Here is a 14,821-nt window from a genome sequence, read left to right as displayed (position 1 = left end):
GTTGGCTTTCAACTAGTACTAGATATTTTATGATGTACAGTAAAAGACTAAAGAACTTCACAGACTGAAGAATCCAACATGGATATGATATGGATTTGTTCCTCTTGTTATTCATCTACAGATTTTTTTTCTGTGCAGTCCGTATTTTGTATAAATCCACTGGTGCTCCTAAGTTTATGAACCCATGCTAAAGTTGACTAAAAAGAGGAATAAAAAATCATCTTTTGGAAATTGATCTTAATGCCTTAATTAAAAAAAATGAGGACAAATCCAACCTTTAAATCCTGATAAAGTTCCCTTGGTCCCCACATCATCACATACCCTTCACCATACCCCCACATCATCACATACCCTTCACCATACCCCCACATCATCTCATACCCTTCACCATACCCCCCACATCATCACATACCCTTCACCATACCCCCCACATCATCACATCCCCTTCACCATACCCCCCACATCATCACATCCCCTTCACCATACCCCCCCATCATCTCATACCCTTCACCATACCTAGAGATTGGCATGGGGTACTTTCCATAAAATCATCTCTCAATGCAAATCAAACCAGCTATTAGGCTAACTGAAATACAACCATGCCAATCTCTAGATATGGTGAAGGGGATGTGATGATGTGGGGGTATGGTGAAGGGTGTGAGATGATGTGGGGGTATGGTGAAGGGTATGTGATGATGTGGGGGTATGGTGAAGGGTATGTGATGATGTGGGGGTATGGTGAAGGGTATGTGATGATGTGGGGGTATGGTGAAGGGGATGTGATGATGTGGGGGTATGGTGAAGGGTGTGAGATGATGTGGGGCTATTTTAATTCCAAAGGCCAAGGAAACTTTATCAGGATGCATAGTATCCTGGATCCATGAAATTATTTATGATTTATTATTCATTCACAGAGAAAATTGGTGTCCTTAAAGATTGGATTTTTGATATTCTTTTTTGTTCCTCTTTTTAGTCAACTTTAGCATGGGTTCATAAACGTACGAGCACCACTGGATTTGTATGCCAAAAAAAAAAAAAAACACCACATCCAACAATATACTAACTTTTTTTAAACTTGGGCCGTCATGCTTTTTAGGGAAGAAATGGCGAAGGAAATGACTGAACTTCTGTCTAGGTGGGTAGAAACCATTCATACAAACTGAATCTCCGTCCTCAGTGAAAATCTCCACACAATCTACCGCTTCACTTTACCACAAAGCTTTTTGATCAGAAGACGAATAAATGATGCAGAAATCCTCTTGGAGAGTTCAGTTGATTTGTTGCTAATCCAAATGCAATTCAACCATTTTGAGTTAATTCCCTCAGAATTCCCCTCAGAGTCTAAGATCCAGGGCAGCAGGTTATTATTTCTTCTTGTTCATTTTGAACCCTTTTCTCTTGTTCTACCTCTCCGTACAGCGGCCGGCCCTCAGCCCTGCTGACTCTGCAGGGTGATGGGCAGATACTTTAGCTGCTCCTGGGTTTAAAAAAACAAACAAAACAAAAACGCCTGGTTTCAAGTCTGCAACTCCAACGTTTTCATGAACGAATGAGTAGTTTTTATGTCAAACAAAAAAACAAAGACACAAAGTACTTCACTTTAAGAAAAAGCAAAAATAAGCAAAACCAGAACTGCAAGCAGTTATGACGGGGTCCAAGCATCCCCGCCGCAAGTCGGCCCCGACGACCCCGTGGAGTCCGCGAAAGCAGAACCCAAAGCGTGACCGCGGTGAGGCAAACTTCAGGAAATATCGAACGCTTTTATTTTGTAGTGTCAATTCACAACAGAAGTTATCTCAGGACACTTTACAGATAGAGTAGGTCTAGAACACACTATCATTTACAGGGACCCAACAATTCCTCACCCCCCCCCCCCCAAGAGCAATTGCACGCATTTGGTGTGACAGTGGCGAGGAAAAACTTCCTTTAAACAGGCAGAAACCTCGGACAGAACCAGACTCTTGGTGGGCGGCCGCTGCAGCACCTCTGCGAGTGACGGTGCACTTTCTCATCAGATTACTGCGGCTAATTGGTTCAGGCCGCCTCTCACTACGCCTCAAACACTCAGCGTCAGGAAGCAGCGCCAGAAAGTGACTTAGCTCGCTGCCATAAGCCAACGTGTGCCTGTTGGGAACACGGTACAGCCACCTCAGGCCCGAGGACAGCTTCTCCCTGCCAAGCGTGAGATGCAGAGCAACCCAATAGGATTAGAGAGCCAGCAGGGCCCGGCCTCCAACTTCCCGGTGTTCTAAAAAGGGCAAATCCCGGTCACGGATTAATCAGGCCTGTCAGCATGCCAACAGCAAAAGCCCACAGCTGGAGACGAGCTGTACGCTTTAAAGCGGTCCAACGGTCATTTATAATTTACAAGAGTGAGCTGCCACTCATCGCCGTCAAACCAGAGGCGCCCTTTGACTCCTGGCGACTGAAACAGCATGCACTTTAACAATCTCAGACCCTCTGTAGTTCTTTTGTAGACATATTTTTCTCTTTCCCTTTTGACTGCAATGCTGCTAATCTGACCCTGTTTCTCCTCGCTTTCTCCTTCTGCAATGATCCTGCAGCTGCAACAAACCACTGTTACTTACATGTGTTGTGTTGAATCTGTAATTCTTGTTACTTTGGTGACTTTCAGGTGGGTGGAGTTTACTGTAAAAGGCGATTCAGGTACTTTCTAAACCACCTTTTAGCCTTTAACAACACTCAACAGATGTCATGTGGTCAGAAAATGGAGTAAAACATGGAAAATGTATAATAACGTCTCTATTGGGGTCCATGTTCCCATGCATGAAAACTCACCAAACTTTACACACAAGTCCAGTACTATGCCGTACTAAATCAGTGCAATTTGTATGCTAATTGTCCTGATGGTGATGCTACAACAGCCATCTAAAATTCTAAACAAATCACCGTACATGCTACAACGTCACAACTTACGTCAGACTGTAGCAATTTTGAAGCCCATCACTCTACTTTTTGCAAAAACTGCAAAACTTCTTAAACCTATCTCCTCCCACATTTTTTGTATCTATTGACACCAAATTTTGGGAACTTTATCTCCAGTTATTTGTTGTATTCCATCTGACTCTCTGTAAGCTCCACCCATCTTCTTTATAAGTTAACACATTACTTGTAAATCCTTTTTGACAAAAGTTCAGAATGAAGCAAATTTCCCTGTTCCCTGCTGCCGGTTTTCCCACAACACCTTGCTCGTGGCTCTTTGTTGCTGACTCCCCGCGTCCCCTATTTTTTATCTTGTTTCCCATATTAGAGGTCCACAGGTTCAGGCGTCCAAGGCCGCTGCCGGCGCCAAGAAGTACGAGCTGAGCAAGTGGAAGTACGCTGAGCTGCGGGACGCCATCAATACCTCATGTGGTGAGTGTCACGGTTTGGTTTGTCACCACAGCAATACGAGTCGAATCGACACGTTGACACGCTGCAGTCATATTCCTGCTAGTCTCGCACAGCCAGACCGTCCTCCACTGCAGCGCTGTCCAAACAGCATTCTGGGATGGGAGAAAAACATGCTCTGGTTTATTGGCATTTCTTTAAACCAATCACAATCGTCTTGGGTGGTGCTAAGCTCCGGACGGAGCCACGGTGCCTCTGCAAAATAGCCTCGGGAAGGAACTTGTTTTGGTGGAACATGTGGACGTTTAAAAGTTGTTTTAGTCGTGCAACAGATAACTCAGATTGGACAGATAGTCTAGCTAGCTGTCTGGATTTACCCTGCAGAGATCTGAGGAGCAGTTAACCATAGTCCTCACAAATCCACCAGAGGTTAGAACGCCAACACAAAAAGAGTGACTTTCGGCGGAATTTCCGGCGGCGTCAGAGCAATCCCTGAAGTGGAACGTTGTGGATATAGACTATATTCCTGCTAAACACATTTGGTGCACGCCAGCGGGATGTTGCTGGTATCGGTCGTAAATAGGCATTGGAAAACAGAATGTACAGTACGTCAAAAAAACAAAAACATTTTACACTCCTGTTCAGTTGTTGTCGCACTAGAACTAGGCTTGAACATACTGTAAGTCTGTTTTAACACTGTGGTCCAGAGCTATATTTGCCATATTGGCATGAAATCTGACATTGATTTTCATGGTCCCCAGATGAAGATTTCAAATAACTTTACGGACATCCTAACCTTTGCTCTACTACCACTTTCAAGACAAAATTCACAAATGACAAATACTTAATTCCGGGACAAACTATCTCAAAGTAATAGTCATATTTCTGTTCAATTTCTAATGAGTATTCATGATCTCCAGAGGATAAGTCCGAACACGTTTGGTAACCCTCTGACCTTTCCTGTGGCCCCAGCCTTAGGTCAAAATGTAACCTTTGCACGCTTAATATTTAATATCTTTAGGGCCGCAAATTATGATTATTTTCATTCTCGATTAATGGATTAGCTGTATGGTCTCTAAATGTCAGAAAATGGTGAAAAATGTGGATCAGTGTTTCCCAAAGCCCAAGATGACGTCCTCAAATGTCTTGTTTTATCCACAACTCAAAGATATTCATTTTACTGTCACAGAGGAGAGAAGAATCTAGAACAATAGTCACATTTAACAAGCTGACATCAGAGATGTTTTTCAACTTGATGAGCATTGTGACAGTTACCGAGGCTTCGTATCACTTTTTCTTTTAAAAGCCATCTCCCTTTATACCTTCCCCTCGATAACCCTCGCGTCTACTATGCCCTCTTCTGCCGTACAGTAACACCAGTCACTGTCAGCGGAGCGGATGTTTTGGTCTATATTAAAAAGGAGTTATTTCAGATACTTCCCTGTTTTTTAGTTTATTAGAGAGACACACACACACCCGTATTACAGGGCCCTCGCCCGGGTCAGGGAACCTGGAGGCGAGGCGAGAGGCTTTGATTAACACCCTAGATGTCCCCTAGTCACGGGCCTTTAACCCCCTGTGTTATAAAAAGAACTGCCCGAGGGGAGCTTTACAACCAGATGATTTTTGTTAATACTCACAGTTTAAAGCCGCTCCTCCCAGGATCACTGAAGATTCCACTCCGCTGGAAATGTAATCCCTGATGAGGTAATCGGGGGGCCTGCCTGCCAAGTCCTCTTGTTATTCATCTACAGATTTTTTTTTCTGTGCAGTCCGTATTTTGTATAAATCCAGTGGTGCTCCTAAGTTTATGAACCCATGCTAAAGTTGACTAAAAAGAGGAATAAAAAAATCATCTTTTGGAAATTGATCTTAATGCCTTAATTAAAAAAATAGGAAAAATCCGACCTTTAAGGACACCAATTTTCTTTGTGACTGAATAATGTATCGTAAAGAAATAAATGTTCTTCCTTAAAATACAGGGGGCATAAGTATAGACACCCCTATGTTAACCTCCCATAGAGGCAGGCAGACTTTTATTTTGAAAGGCCAGTTATTTCATGGATCCAGGATACTATGCATCCTGATAAAGTTCCCTTGGCCCCCACATCATCACATACCCTTCACCATACCCCCACATCATCACATCCCCTTCACCATACCCCCACATCATCACATACCCTTCACCATACCCCCACATCATCACATCCCCTTCACCATACCCCCACATCATCACATCCCCTTCACCATACCCCCACATCATCACATCCCCTTCACCATACCCCCACATCATCACATCCCCTTCACCATACCCCCACATCATCACATACCCTTACAACTGACTCAAATCGATGAATCGATTATTAAAATAGTTGGCGGTTAATTTAATAGTTAGATAAGTAATCGATTTATCTTTGAAGCTCTAATTATCTTATTCGCAAATGAAAATTGTGGAGCACATTATTGCTCCCCAGAGGATGAACCAGCTTCATTTCATTGACCCTATGATATATCCAACAGCAACTTTATTAATTACATTGTGCATTAAAAAAATGTTTTATGAAAATCTTGTGATGGATATTCTTAATCCTCAGAGGATGAATCTAAATGTCTTTCCATTAACATTAGGCCAAAACGATCAATTGTAAATATGACATCTAAATCTAGTAAATACTTCTACTGAGCCAATCATGCTCCCCAAAGGATGAACCATTTAGATTTTCTTGACATGAACTTTCCTCAGGTAAAAATGTCATCTTTGTACACAAGATATCTGCTATTATAACAGGAAGATTGCTATGAAACATATTACATTCATGCTCCTCAGAGGATGAACTGGTTTCATTTAAAAAAGGGCTGGGTATCGTTCAAAAAATGTCAATACCAACACCGTGACTTTGAGTACCTGAATGATACTTTTTTTTTATACCAATTTTGTAATATCCATTTTAACAAAAGAAAGAAATTACAACATTACACATTATCGCACAAACATTTGTATTTATGATTCAGCTCCTACTGTGTGAACCCCGTCTCTGTGTAACGTTAGACAGCCAATCACAGACATTATTAGATCTTGGTAGAAGCATGCTGCGTGCTTATTGGCTCACTGACGCTGATGAGATTTACTCCTTAGGCATTTTTCGATACTTTAGAGGTAATTTGGTCGGTGCCTATTGAATTCGGTACCCAGCCCTACATTTGAATGACTTCTCCAGCAGCGCCTCGATCAGGTCAAAACTTGAAAACTGCTTTGGTCCATGACGTGGTATCTTGAAAAACAAATGACCAGTCCTCCTTAAAATTTGCTATATATATTCTTGATCTTCAGGGGATGATCCCTAAAAGGTTTGAGCATGTTTTATGTTGGGCACTTAAACCTGTGTCCTCAGGTGAAAATGTCAATTTTGTACATCAAGATATCAAGACAGACAGCCATTGAACTGGTTGATCACATTCCAGCTCCAAAGAGGATGAACCGGTTTGATGTTTAATGACCCCTTAACTTTTCATTTAGTGCCGCTGTTCGGACAAACTATGTTCTTATCCTCACACTGCAAGGCTCTCATAATTGATACATCACAAGTGTTTTAGCCTCATTCCCACCAAATGGTCAGCTTTGACAGAAATATCTGCCACAGCTTCACTTTCCACACCACTTACTCGTTATTTCTGTGAACTCTGCCTCATTTTATGGCCACTTCTCTCATGTGGGAGTGAATCGCTGGTCGAGCAGAACAGAGAGAGACTCATTTTACAAAAACTCATCATGATGATACCACAGCCGTACCCGGTGTATGAAAAAAATCAGACTGCTGCTAGCTACTCAGCCTTCACACTGACATTTAGATGATCTTTTATATAGATACGGGGCTAGTATTGCTAAGTAATTACCACTTTGATTTTAAAACGTCAGGATTGTTGTGACAAAAAAAAGAAAGATGTGTAATGTGACCTCTCGTTGAGGAGAAAAGTCAGAATTGGATTGGCATCGGTAGATGGAACAGGAAGAGAGCGCTGTTCTTTAACAATGAAAGGCTTTCGGGACACAGGGTCACACAAAGTTCTTGGAAGAATACGTGTAATTTGTGTCTTTGAGTTGACTTTGTATGTGATTACCATACAGTCTATGCTAGTTACGATGCACGAAAAATTAGCTTCGTGTTCGGTGTGAAATACACACCATTTGGTAACTTTGGACAGAGTTGTTTTCCACTGTTTCCAGTCTTTATGCAGGGTTTTTCCTGGCTCAGAACGGGCCATTGGGGGAACACATATTAAGCACCAAAACACGGAAGTGGACAACTATTCACCACGACTACAAGGAGTTTTCAAACGGTTATGAAACAGTCTAAATTCATTACTGATGCCATATATCGTAGAGAGGGGAGGGGAGTTAACTCCTGGAAGTCATAGACATTTAGGCGCTCGTGATTTTCATTTGGCGCTGGCTAAAACCTCTTTGAGGGGGGTGCCAAAAATCCCTCTATGCTGAAGAAACCCTGTTATGCTAAGCTAACTAGCTGCCAGTACTGTAGCTTCATATTCGTCGTACGACGTCAAAACGTCAAACTATGGACCTTTTTCACAGCAGACATTTGGACTTGTCATAGTAGGAAAAACACAGCTGGAATCGATAACCTTAACGATGGCTCAATTCCATCAAGTGTCCCAGTGAGCTATGTCAGTGAGTCAGCATGAACAATACCAGGACCTCTCCTAAATGGAATGCAGCCATCAGTAATGGTTTTGAATACACCTGTGCTTTTCCTACTTTGATATGTCAACATGTCTGCCGTGAAAAAGGTCTGTTGCTTTGAGTAACATTGTATTTTTGCAGCGTGGTAAGTAAAAGATGGAAACAAAGAACAACAGATTGTTTGTTCACGCGGCAGCATTCAAACAACAAAAAGAGGTCAAAGGTTAAAATGACAGCACACTGATATGATGGTGGATGTCCAAATAATTCTCCCTCCTCGGGCTGAATATGATTCAGTATAGGGGAAAAGCAAAGAGCCAGGGGAGAATATCTACCACCTTTCTTCTGTTATCCTCTCATAATGTTGAGTTTAAACCGAGAGCTCAGCGGTCCTTATCTCACGCAGCAGGAAGCGCGAAGGACGAGGAGGGCAGCGTCCCAGAAACGGAATGTGTGCAGGAGCAAAAGCCTGCAGGGCGGCCGCACATGGACAAACAGCAGTGACGGTGTTGGTTGTTAACAGGCCACTCAGCTCACCACCCAGACAGAGGACCAGACTGAATACTGATGCGGTCATGGCCGCTGCTCATGATCATCTGCAGAATAAAACATAACGGAGCGACAGACGAGGGGTTGTTGACACCTGCTACATTCTGATTCATTCTGCCGGGAGTTCAGCTCTGCAAAGTATTTTTGTTCAGGTTACTTCAGCACTTAGCGTGCATCAAGCGTCTCATAGCACACTGTTAGCCCTTGCCCTTCGGATGAATTGAGTAAATTGAAGGTTTGTTTGTATACCCTTTTAAAAATGTATGATGAAATGTTTTTGTCTGCGAGGTGTTTAAAACATCTTTTCTTAGTCTGTCCATGTACGTGTGAGTGCACATTCACACACACTGTATTGATTAATTTGTAAGGATATTAATGAACGGTGAGGCAGTTTGGAGAGAAAATGAACAAAAGTCAATATATCTGAAGGTAATAATAGTTGGAGGTTTAACAGGTTTAATATTAACACCACCATGAAGTCGTGGTTAATTCCAGTCAAGGGAAATCTTATTGGTGCAGCATACAAAGTTATTTTAGAGCAGTCATTCCAAAAACAGGGGTACATGGGAAGATTGTTAAGTAGCTCAGCTAATTTAGAAAATGATTAATTATAGAAATGATGATGTACTTAAAAAATACATAGAAATCTATCCACATTTTTGAGTTTAGGAGGTAGATAAACAAATTGGTGTTAGGCTGATATTTAGTAGATATATGCCTCATTTCCACTGCACATTTAGGCTCGATTTGACTGCGTTTTTTTGGTACCAGTAGTTTTCTGTATTTCCTTTTCCACTGCGGATAGTTCCTCCTCAGTGTAGGCGGGATTCTCAGTGGATTGCCATAATTACGCCGCGTGACACTGCCCTAACATCATCTTCAACGTGACACTCGCTGGATCCTTTCACTGGCAACCAAACAGAGGACCGTCTGCACTCTGTCAAGTGTACGGCGCAGTTTTGCAAGCTACTATTGTGGTTGCTATTGACGCTAGCTTGGCTATTTAAAAACGCCAGGTGTGCAGGCGGTCTCGTGTCGTGATGTTTTAACTCCACCTTCTCGGCTCAGCTGGTTTGGATTCTCGACAGAGGTGGTACAAATAAAAGTACCAGCTACTATCCAAAACTTTTGCTAATACAAAATTGGTTGGTAGTGGTTACACTTTACTTGAAGGCATCTACATAAGAGTGACATGACACTGTTATGAACATGTCATAAACATAAACAAGTTACAAACGTTTATGACAAAGTTAGAGCTAGGGTTAGAGTTCATGTGTCATGACAGTGTCATGTCACTCTTATGTAGATACCTTCAAGTAAAGTGTTAAAAATTACAAAAATAACGAGTCCAGCGGAGCCGTACCATGCAGTGGAAATTCAACATAACTTTCACAATAGTCGACGACGTTTCATTTCCGGAATTGTTCAGGTACCAACACGGAAATGTCCCTCATTTTTGGCCAGATGTCCGCCCCCTTCCTCTGTCTTTGTGTTGGCGTTCTAACCTCCGGCTGATTTGTGAGGACTATGGTTAACTGCTCCTCAGATCTCTGCAGGGTAAATCCAGACAGCTAGCTAGACTATCTGTCCAATCTGAGTTTTCTGTTGCACGACTAAAACTACTTTTGAACGTCCACATGTTCCACCAAAACAAGTTCCTTCCTGAGACTATTTTGCAGAGGCACCGTGGCTCCGTCCAGAGCTTAGCACCGCCCAAGACGATTGTGATTGGTTTAAAGAAATGCCAATAAACCAGAGCAAGTTTTCCCCCCCATCCCAGAATGCTGTGTGGACTAGCCAGAACCTCCTCAGTAGCACAAAGCCATGTTTGCCACCAACCTGAGTCAGTTTTAGCATTTAACAACACTAACGCTGCATTTCATTAGTGGTTGTTAACATGCCCTATCCTTGGGGGGGATTCCCACCACCGCCATCATAAGCGAAGAAAAAACTGAAGTGAACAAAGGTTGAGGGGAAGTGGAACTACTAATGAAACCCAGCCCAAGTTTTGCAGGTGAAAGTGAAAGTAACAGAACTTGAAGTGAAAATAGAAAGCTAAAAGTCAGGGATAGAGTAGTTGTTTCTGCGGTTCCAAGCTGGTACAAACGCAAGCTTCCTGGAAGGAAATTCTGTTTTCTCAAAGGTCGCTTTGCCCAGGGGAAAAAAGTACAGTTCTGACATTCACTTAGTAATAGTTTTCCGTATTTGTTCTCACTGGTTTTCTGAATCCGTCTCCTGCAGACATCGAGCTGCTGGCCGCCTGCAGAGAGGAGTTCCACCGCCGGCTCAAAGTTTACCACACCTGGAAGTCAAAGAACAAGAAGAGGAACACGGAGACGGAGCCGCAGCGAGCGCCGAAATCTGTCACCGACTACGGTACGACAACACGACACATTACTGCGCTGCTTGGATGTTTAAATAAGGATGAGTGTGTTCTTTTCTGTTCAGGAAATTGAGAACCAAAAGGTTTTATTTTCATATTTTTAAAACATCTTTATTTGATATTTGTCTGCTGTGAGATGCTGTTCAAGCTGCATTTACGGTACAAATTGTCCTCCACTGATCCTATTGAGAAGCTTTTTGAGAACATTTTCTCATTAAGATTCTGAGTAAGTCGGGGTGTGGGGGGGGGTTACACTTGTTCATTAAAGACTTTCTTTCTCAGTTCTGAAATTCTGCTCAAAAATCTTGGAATTGCGAATGTCTCGAAAAATCCTGCAATCGGAGATCGTGTTGATTTAAAATAATTTAAAAATGCTCAGTTAAATGAACCTAAATCTACAATGTTTCTCATGTTGTTTTTCATATTATTTTTATTATTTTTTTATTTCTGAGGTGTGTACAAACAAGAGCTGCACGTTTTATAAATACCAGTAAATGTGTGGGGGAATATGCATTTATACATCTGGCCCCTCATGTTATGTCACACATTGTGTTCCAGGTTGATGTTTCATAGTACAGTTTCCCCATGCATGGATGTCTAAGTGACTGATGTGAACACAAATCTTTGAAATTGGTCTAGTGAGCGAGAACGCTGTAACCGGTAGTCGTGAACCGGGTTGTAATATAACCCTACAGGACAAATGTTCAACGTCAGTGAGCTTCCACTAAAAGTTCTGTTTTTGCTGCTGACAGACTCAGATTATTATTCTAAGTGTCTGACAACATTATGGAAAGGATCCCTACAGAGATAGACCTTTTAGTTAAAGGTCCCATGACATGCTGCTTTTTGGATGCTTTTATATAGACCTTAGTGGTCCCCTAATACTGTATCTGAAGTCTCTTTATATAGACCTTAGTGGTCTCCTAATACTGTATCTGAAGTCTCTTTTATATAGACCTTAGTGGTCTCCTAATACTGTATCTGAAGTCTCTTTTATATAGACCTTAGTGGTCCCCTAATACTGTATCTGAAGTCTCTTTTATATAGGCCTTAGTGGTCCCCTAATACTGTATCTGAAGTCTCTTTTATATAGGCCTTAGTGGTCCCCTAATACTGTATCTGAAGTCTCTTTTATATAGACCTTAGTGGTCCCCTAATACTGTATCTGAAGTCTCTTTCCCGAAATTCAGCCTTGGTGCAGAATTACAGCCACTAGAGCCAGTCCCACAATGAGCTTTCCTTAGGATGTGCCATTTCTGTGTCTGTGTCTTAACCAACTGCCACGCTTCGCTTGTTTTCAAGCCATGATGTCTCTCTCTTTCTCATGGGTGGGCCAAATTCTCTGAAAGGGGAGGTAACCTTTCTCCTTATGACGTCATAAAGAGAAGATTCCAGATCGGCCCATCTGAGCTTTCATTTTCTCAAAGGCAGAGCAGGATACCCAGGGCTCGGTTTACACCTATCACCATTTCTAGCCACTGGGGGACCATAGGCAGGCTGGGGGAACTCATTAATGTTAAAAACCCTCATAAAGTGATATTTTCATGCCATGGGACCTTTTAAAGCGTAAGATCCTTTTTGTTGAAAAATGAAACAGCCTCAAAAACGTCATCACCAAACCCACCAGACTCCATGTAAATAATCAGGACTTTTAGCGTGTATAGAGCCAGCATATGTTCACATGTAAATGGGTGAATTAAGGGTTTATTTCAACCAAACCAGAGTGGTGATTGTTGGAACAGTGGAAAGATGAACCAAGACGGCTTTTGATATTTTAATTTTGTTTCTTAAGACTTTGAATAAAGTGTGTTTTACGATGATAAAATTATTGTTTTCTTAAATGTAATCTGGTCAGTTCGGCAATACTGATTTCGGGAATGTTTCAAGTTAAACAAAAATGTCTTACTCTGTAATAAAAAGGTCTATCTCTGTAGGGATCCTTTCCATAATGTTGTCAGACACTTAGAATAATAATCTGAGTCTGTCAGCGGCAAAAACAGAACTTTTAGTGGACGGAAAGTGAAGGTGCGTAATTGGCCGATGACGTTACATTGCAGCTTGTTTCTCGCATAATACTGAACCAATTTCAAATATGGTTGTTCCCATCAGTCACTTAGACACAATAACAAACAAACACAGGGTCCAGGTTGAACAACAAAACAAAGTTACCCTTTAAATGTGGACAAAACCTTCACATTTAAATGGCATATTAAAGGAACTGAATGGTCCGTCCAGACGCTGTTCAGACACGTGGAACAAGTGGACTCTGTCTCTCGCCTCTCACCTCCTTGTGCCACACGTCGAGTTGTCATGACGACAGGGAGCTCTTATTGTGTGCTCTGCTCAGACTACCGATTGGATGGCGAGCCACACGCCCACTCTCATCCCTCCGCTTCCATCTGAGATCGGCCTCGCCAACACACAAGTGTTTATTAACGGGATAATTGTAAAACAGTAAACATCTGAGGTCGGTATAAGATTCTGACGGTATGATAACCTTATATCACAGAATATTTAATAATTGCAATTACAGCTTTAAAATTCCGAAATGTCTGGGTAACACAATGTCCATTGAACAAAATGCATTTCGTTTTTTAATTCTTAACATTTTAAGGGTCCTATTTTAAGGATCTGAGGTCACGGCGTGAAGCGCCTGGTGCAGGTGTGTTTAGGGCGTGTCTAAATCCACTTTTGTTAGTTTGATGGCGGAAAAAAGGGTCGGTGCGCCGGGCGCATGGTTCTAAAGGGTTGACCTTAGTGTCTTCATTAATCAGAGGTGTGTTTTGGGCGTAACATGCAATCAACCAATCAGAGATCATCTCCCATTCCCTTTAAAAGTCTGGCGCGTTTGGACCTTGGAGCATTGCTGTTATGATGGAGGATTTGCACCGTAATATTTGTATTTGTAATCTTCTGCATGTGTGTGTGCTGCTGTGCGTCCCTGTGTGTGTAACAAGCATAGTGTGCACGCGCTGTGCACGAGCCTAGGAGCATTTTACTAATGCTCTGTTAAAATAACAATGAAATGCTGCGTTATTGACTTTAGACCAGGTTTTTCACGTCCCGCTGCCTCAAGATAGCAATACTCTCAGAATGCACCTGAACACACCTCCCTGTAAGACCAGCACGCCCAGAATGCACCTGAACACACCTCCCTGTAAGACCAGCACGCCCAGAATGCACCTGAACACACCTCCCTGTAAGACCAGCACGCCCAGAATGCACCTGAACACACCTCCCTGTAAGACCAGCACGCCCAGAATGCACCTGAACACACCTCCCTGTAAGACCAGCACGCCCAGAATGCACCTGAACACACCTCCCTGTAAGACCAGCACGCCCATGGGCGCACAGATGGGCGCAGGTGCATTTGCTATTTAAACGACGTGGGCGCTGGACGGGAAACTGACAACTGGGTCGGTCTTAAACTAGCAAAGACACTTCGCTGGGTGCTAGATAGGGGCCCTCTGTCCTTGAAGACAGCTCATACAGCAGGAATGGTATTTTTTTGTGGTTTTAAAACCGTGGTATACCTTGAAACTGGTAACTGGCCCATGCCTAATCTGAGGTGTGGATCTGTCAGTCTCAGATAGTTTTGAGTCCCGTGTGTCTGTTTGATCCTTTGTTAGTAAGATCGAAAAATTGTCCAAAAAAAGCTTTTGATTATAGGGGGGGTTGTAGCAGTCCAAGTTAGCAGCCATGTTAAGCTGATGTCATCATGTATATCGACTGTTTCTCTGTGTTTCCATTCTGCCGTCTGCTCTGATTCCTGTCATGTGATCACGTCTGTCACCGGTTCCACTGTTGCTGCTGTGTTGCATCACTGCGTTCTTCATGTA

General features: G+C 42.5%; 1 protein-coding gene across 10 annotated transcripts in view; it reads left to right on the top strand.

Annotated features, from left to right (window-relative positions):
* Positions 1-14,821, top strand: part of LOC144533599 (unconventional myosin-VI-like) — a 164,637-nt gene that overhangs the window by 138,724 nt on the left and 11,092 nt on the right. For 6 of the 10 annotated variants that reach the window (XM_078275079.1, XM_078275078.1, XM_078275077.1 and 3 more), the window contains 2 exons: positions 3,272-3,375; positions 10,841-10,975. In XM_078275079.1, the coding sequence (XP_078131205.1) occupies positions 3,272-3,375; positions 10,841-10,975 (239 nt within the window). Of the gene's footprint in view, positions 1-1,096; positions 1,136-3,271; positions 3,376-10,840; positions 10,976-14,821 lie in introns of all 10 variants that reach the window. The other 4 variants (XM_078275074.1, XM_078275073.1, XM_078275071.1 and 1 more) reach the window with 1 other exon arrangement.

The sequence above is a fragment of the Sander vitreus genome, chromosome 18, assembly GCF_031162955.1.
Source record: "Sander vitreus isolate 19-12246 chromosome 18, sanVit1, whole genome shotgun sequence".
Lineage (NCBI taxonomy): Eukaryota > Metazoa > Chordata > Actinopteri > Perciformes > Percidae > Sander > Sander vitreus.
The sequence above is the reverse complement of the archived record's forward strand: the minus strand, read 5'-3'. Positions and strand labels throughout refer to the sequence as shown.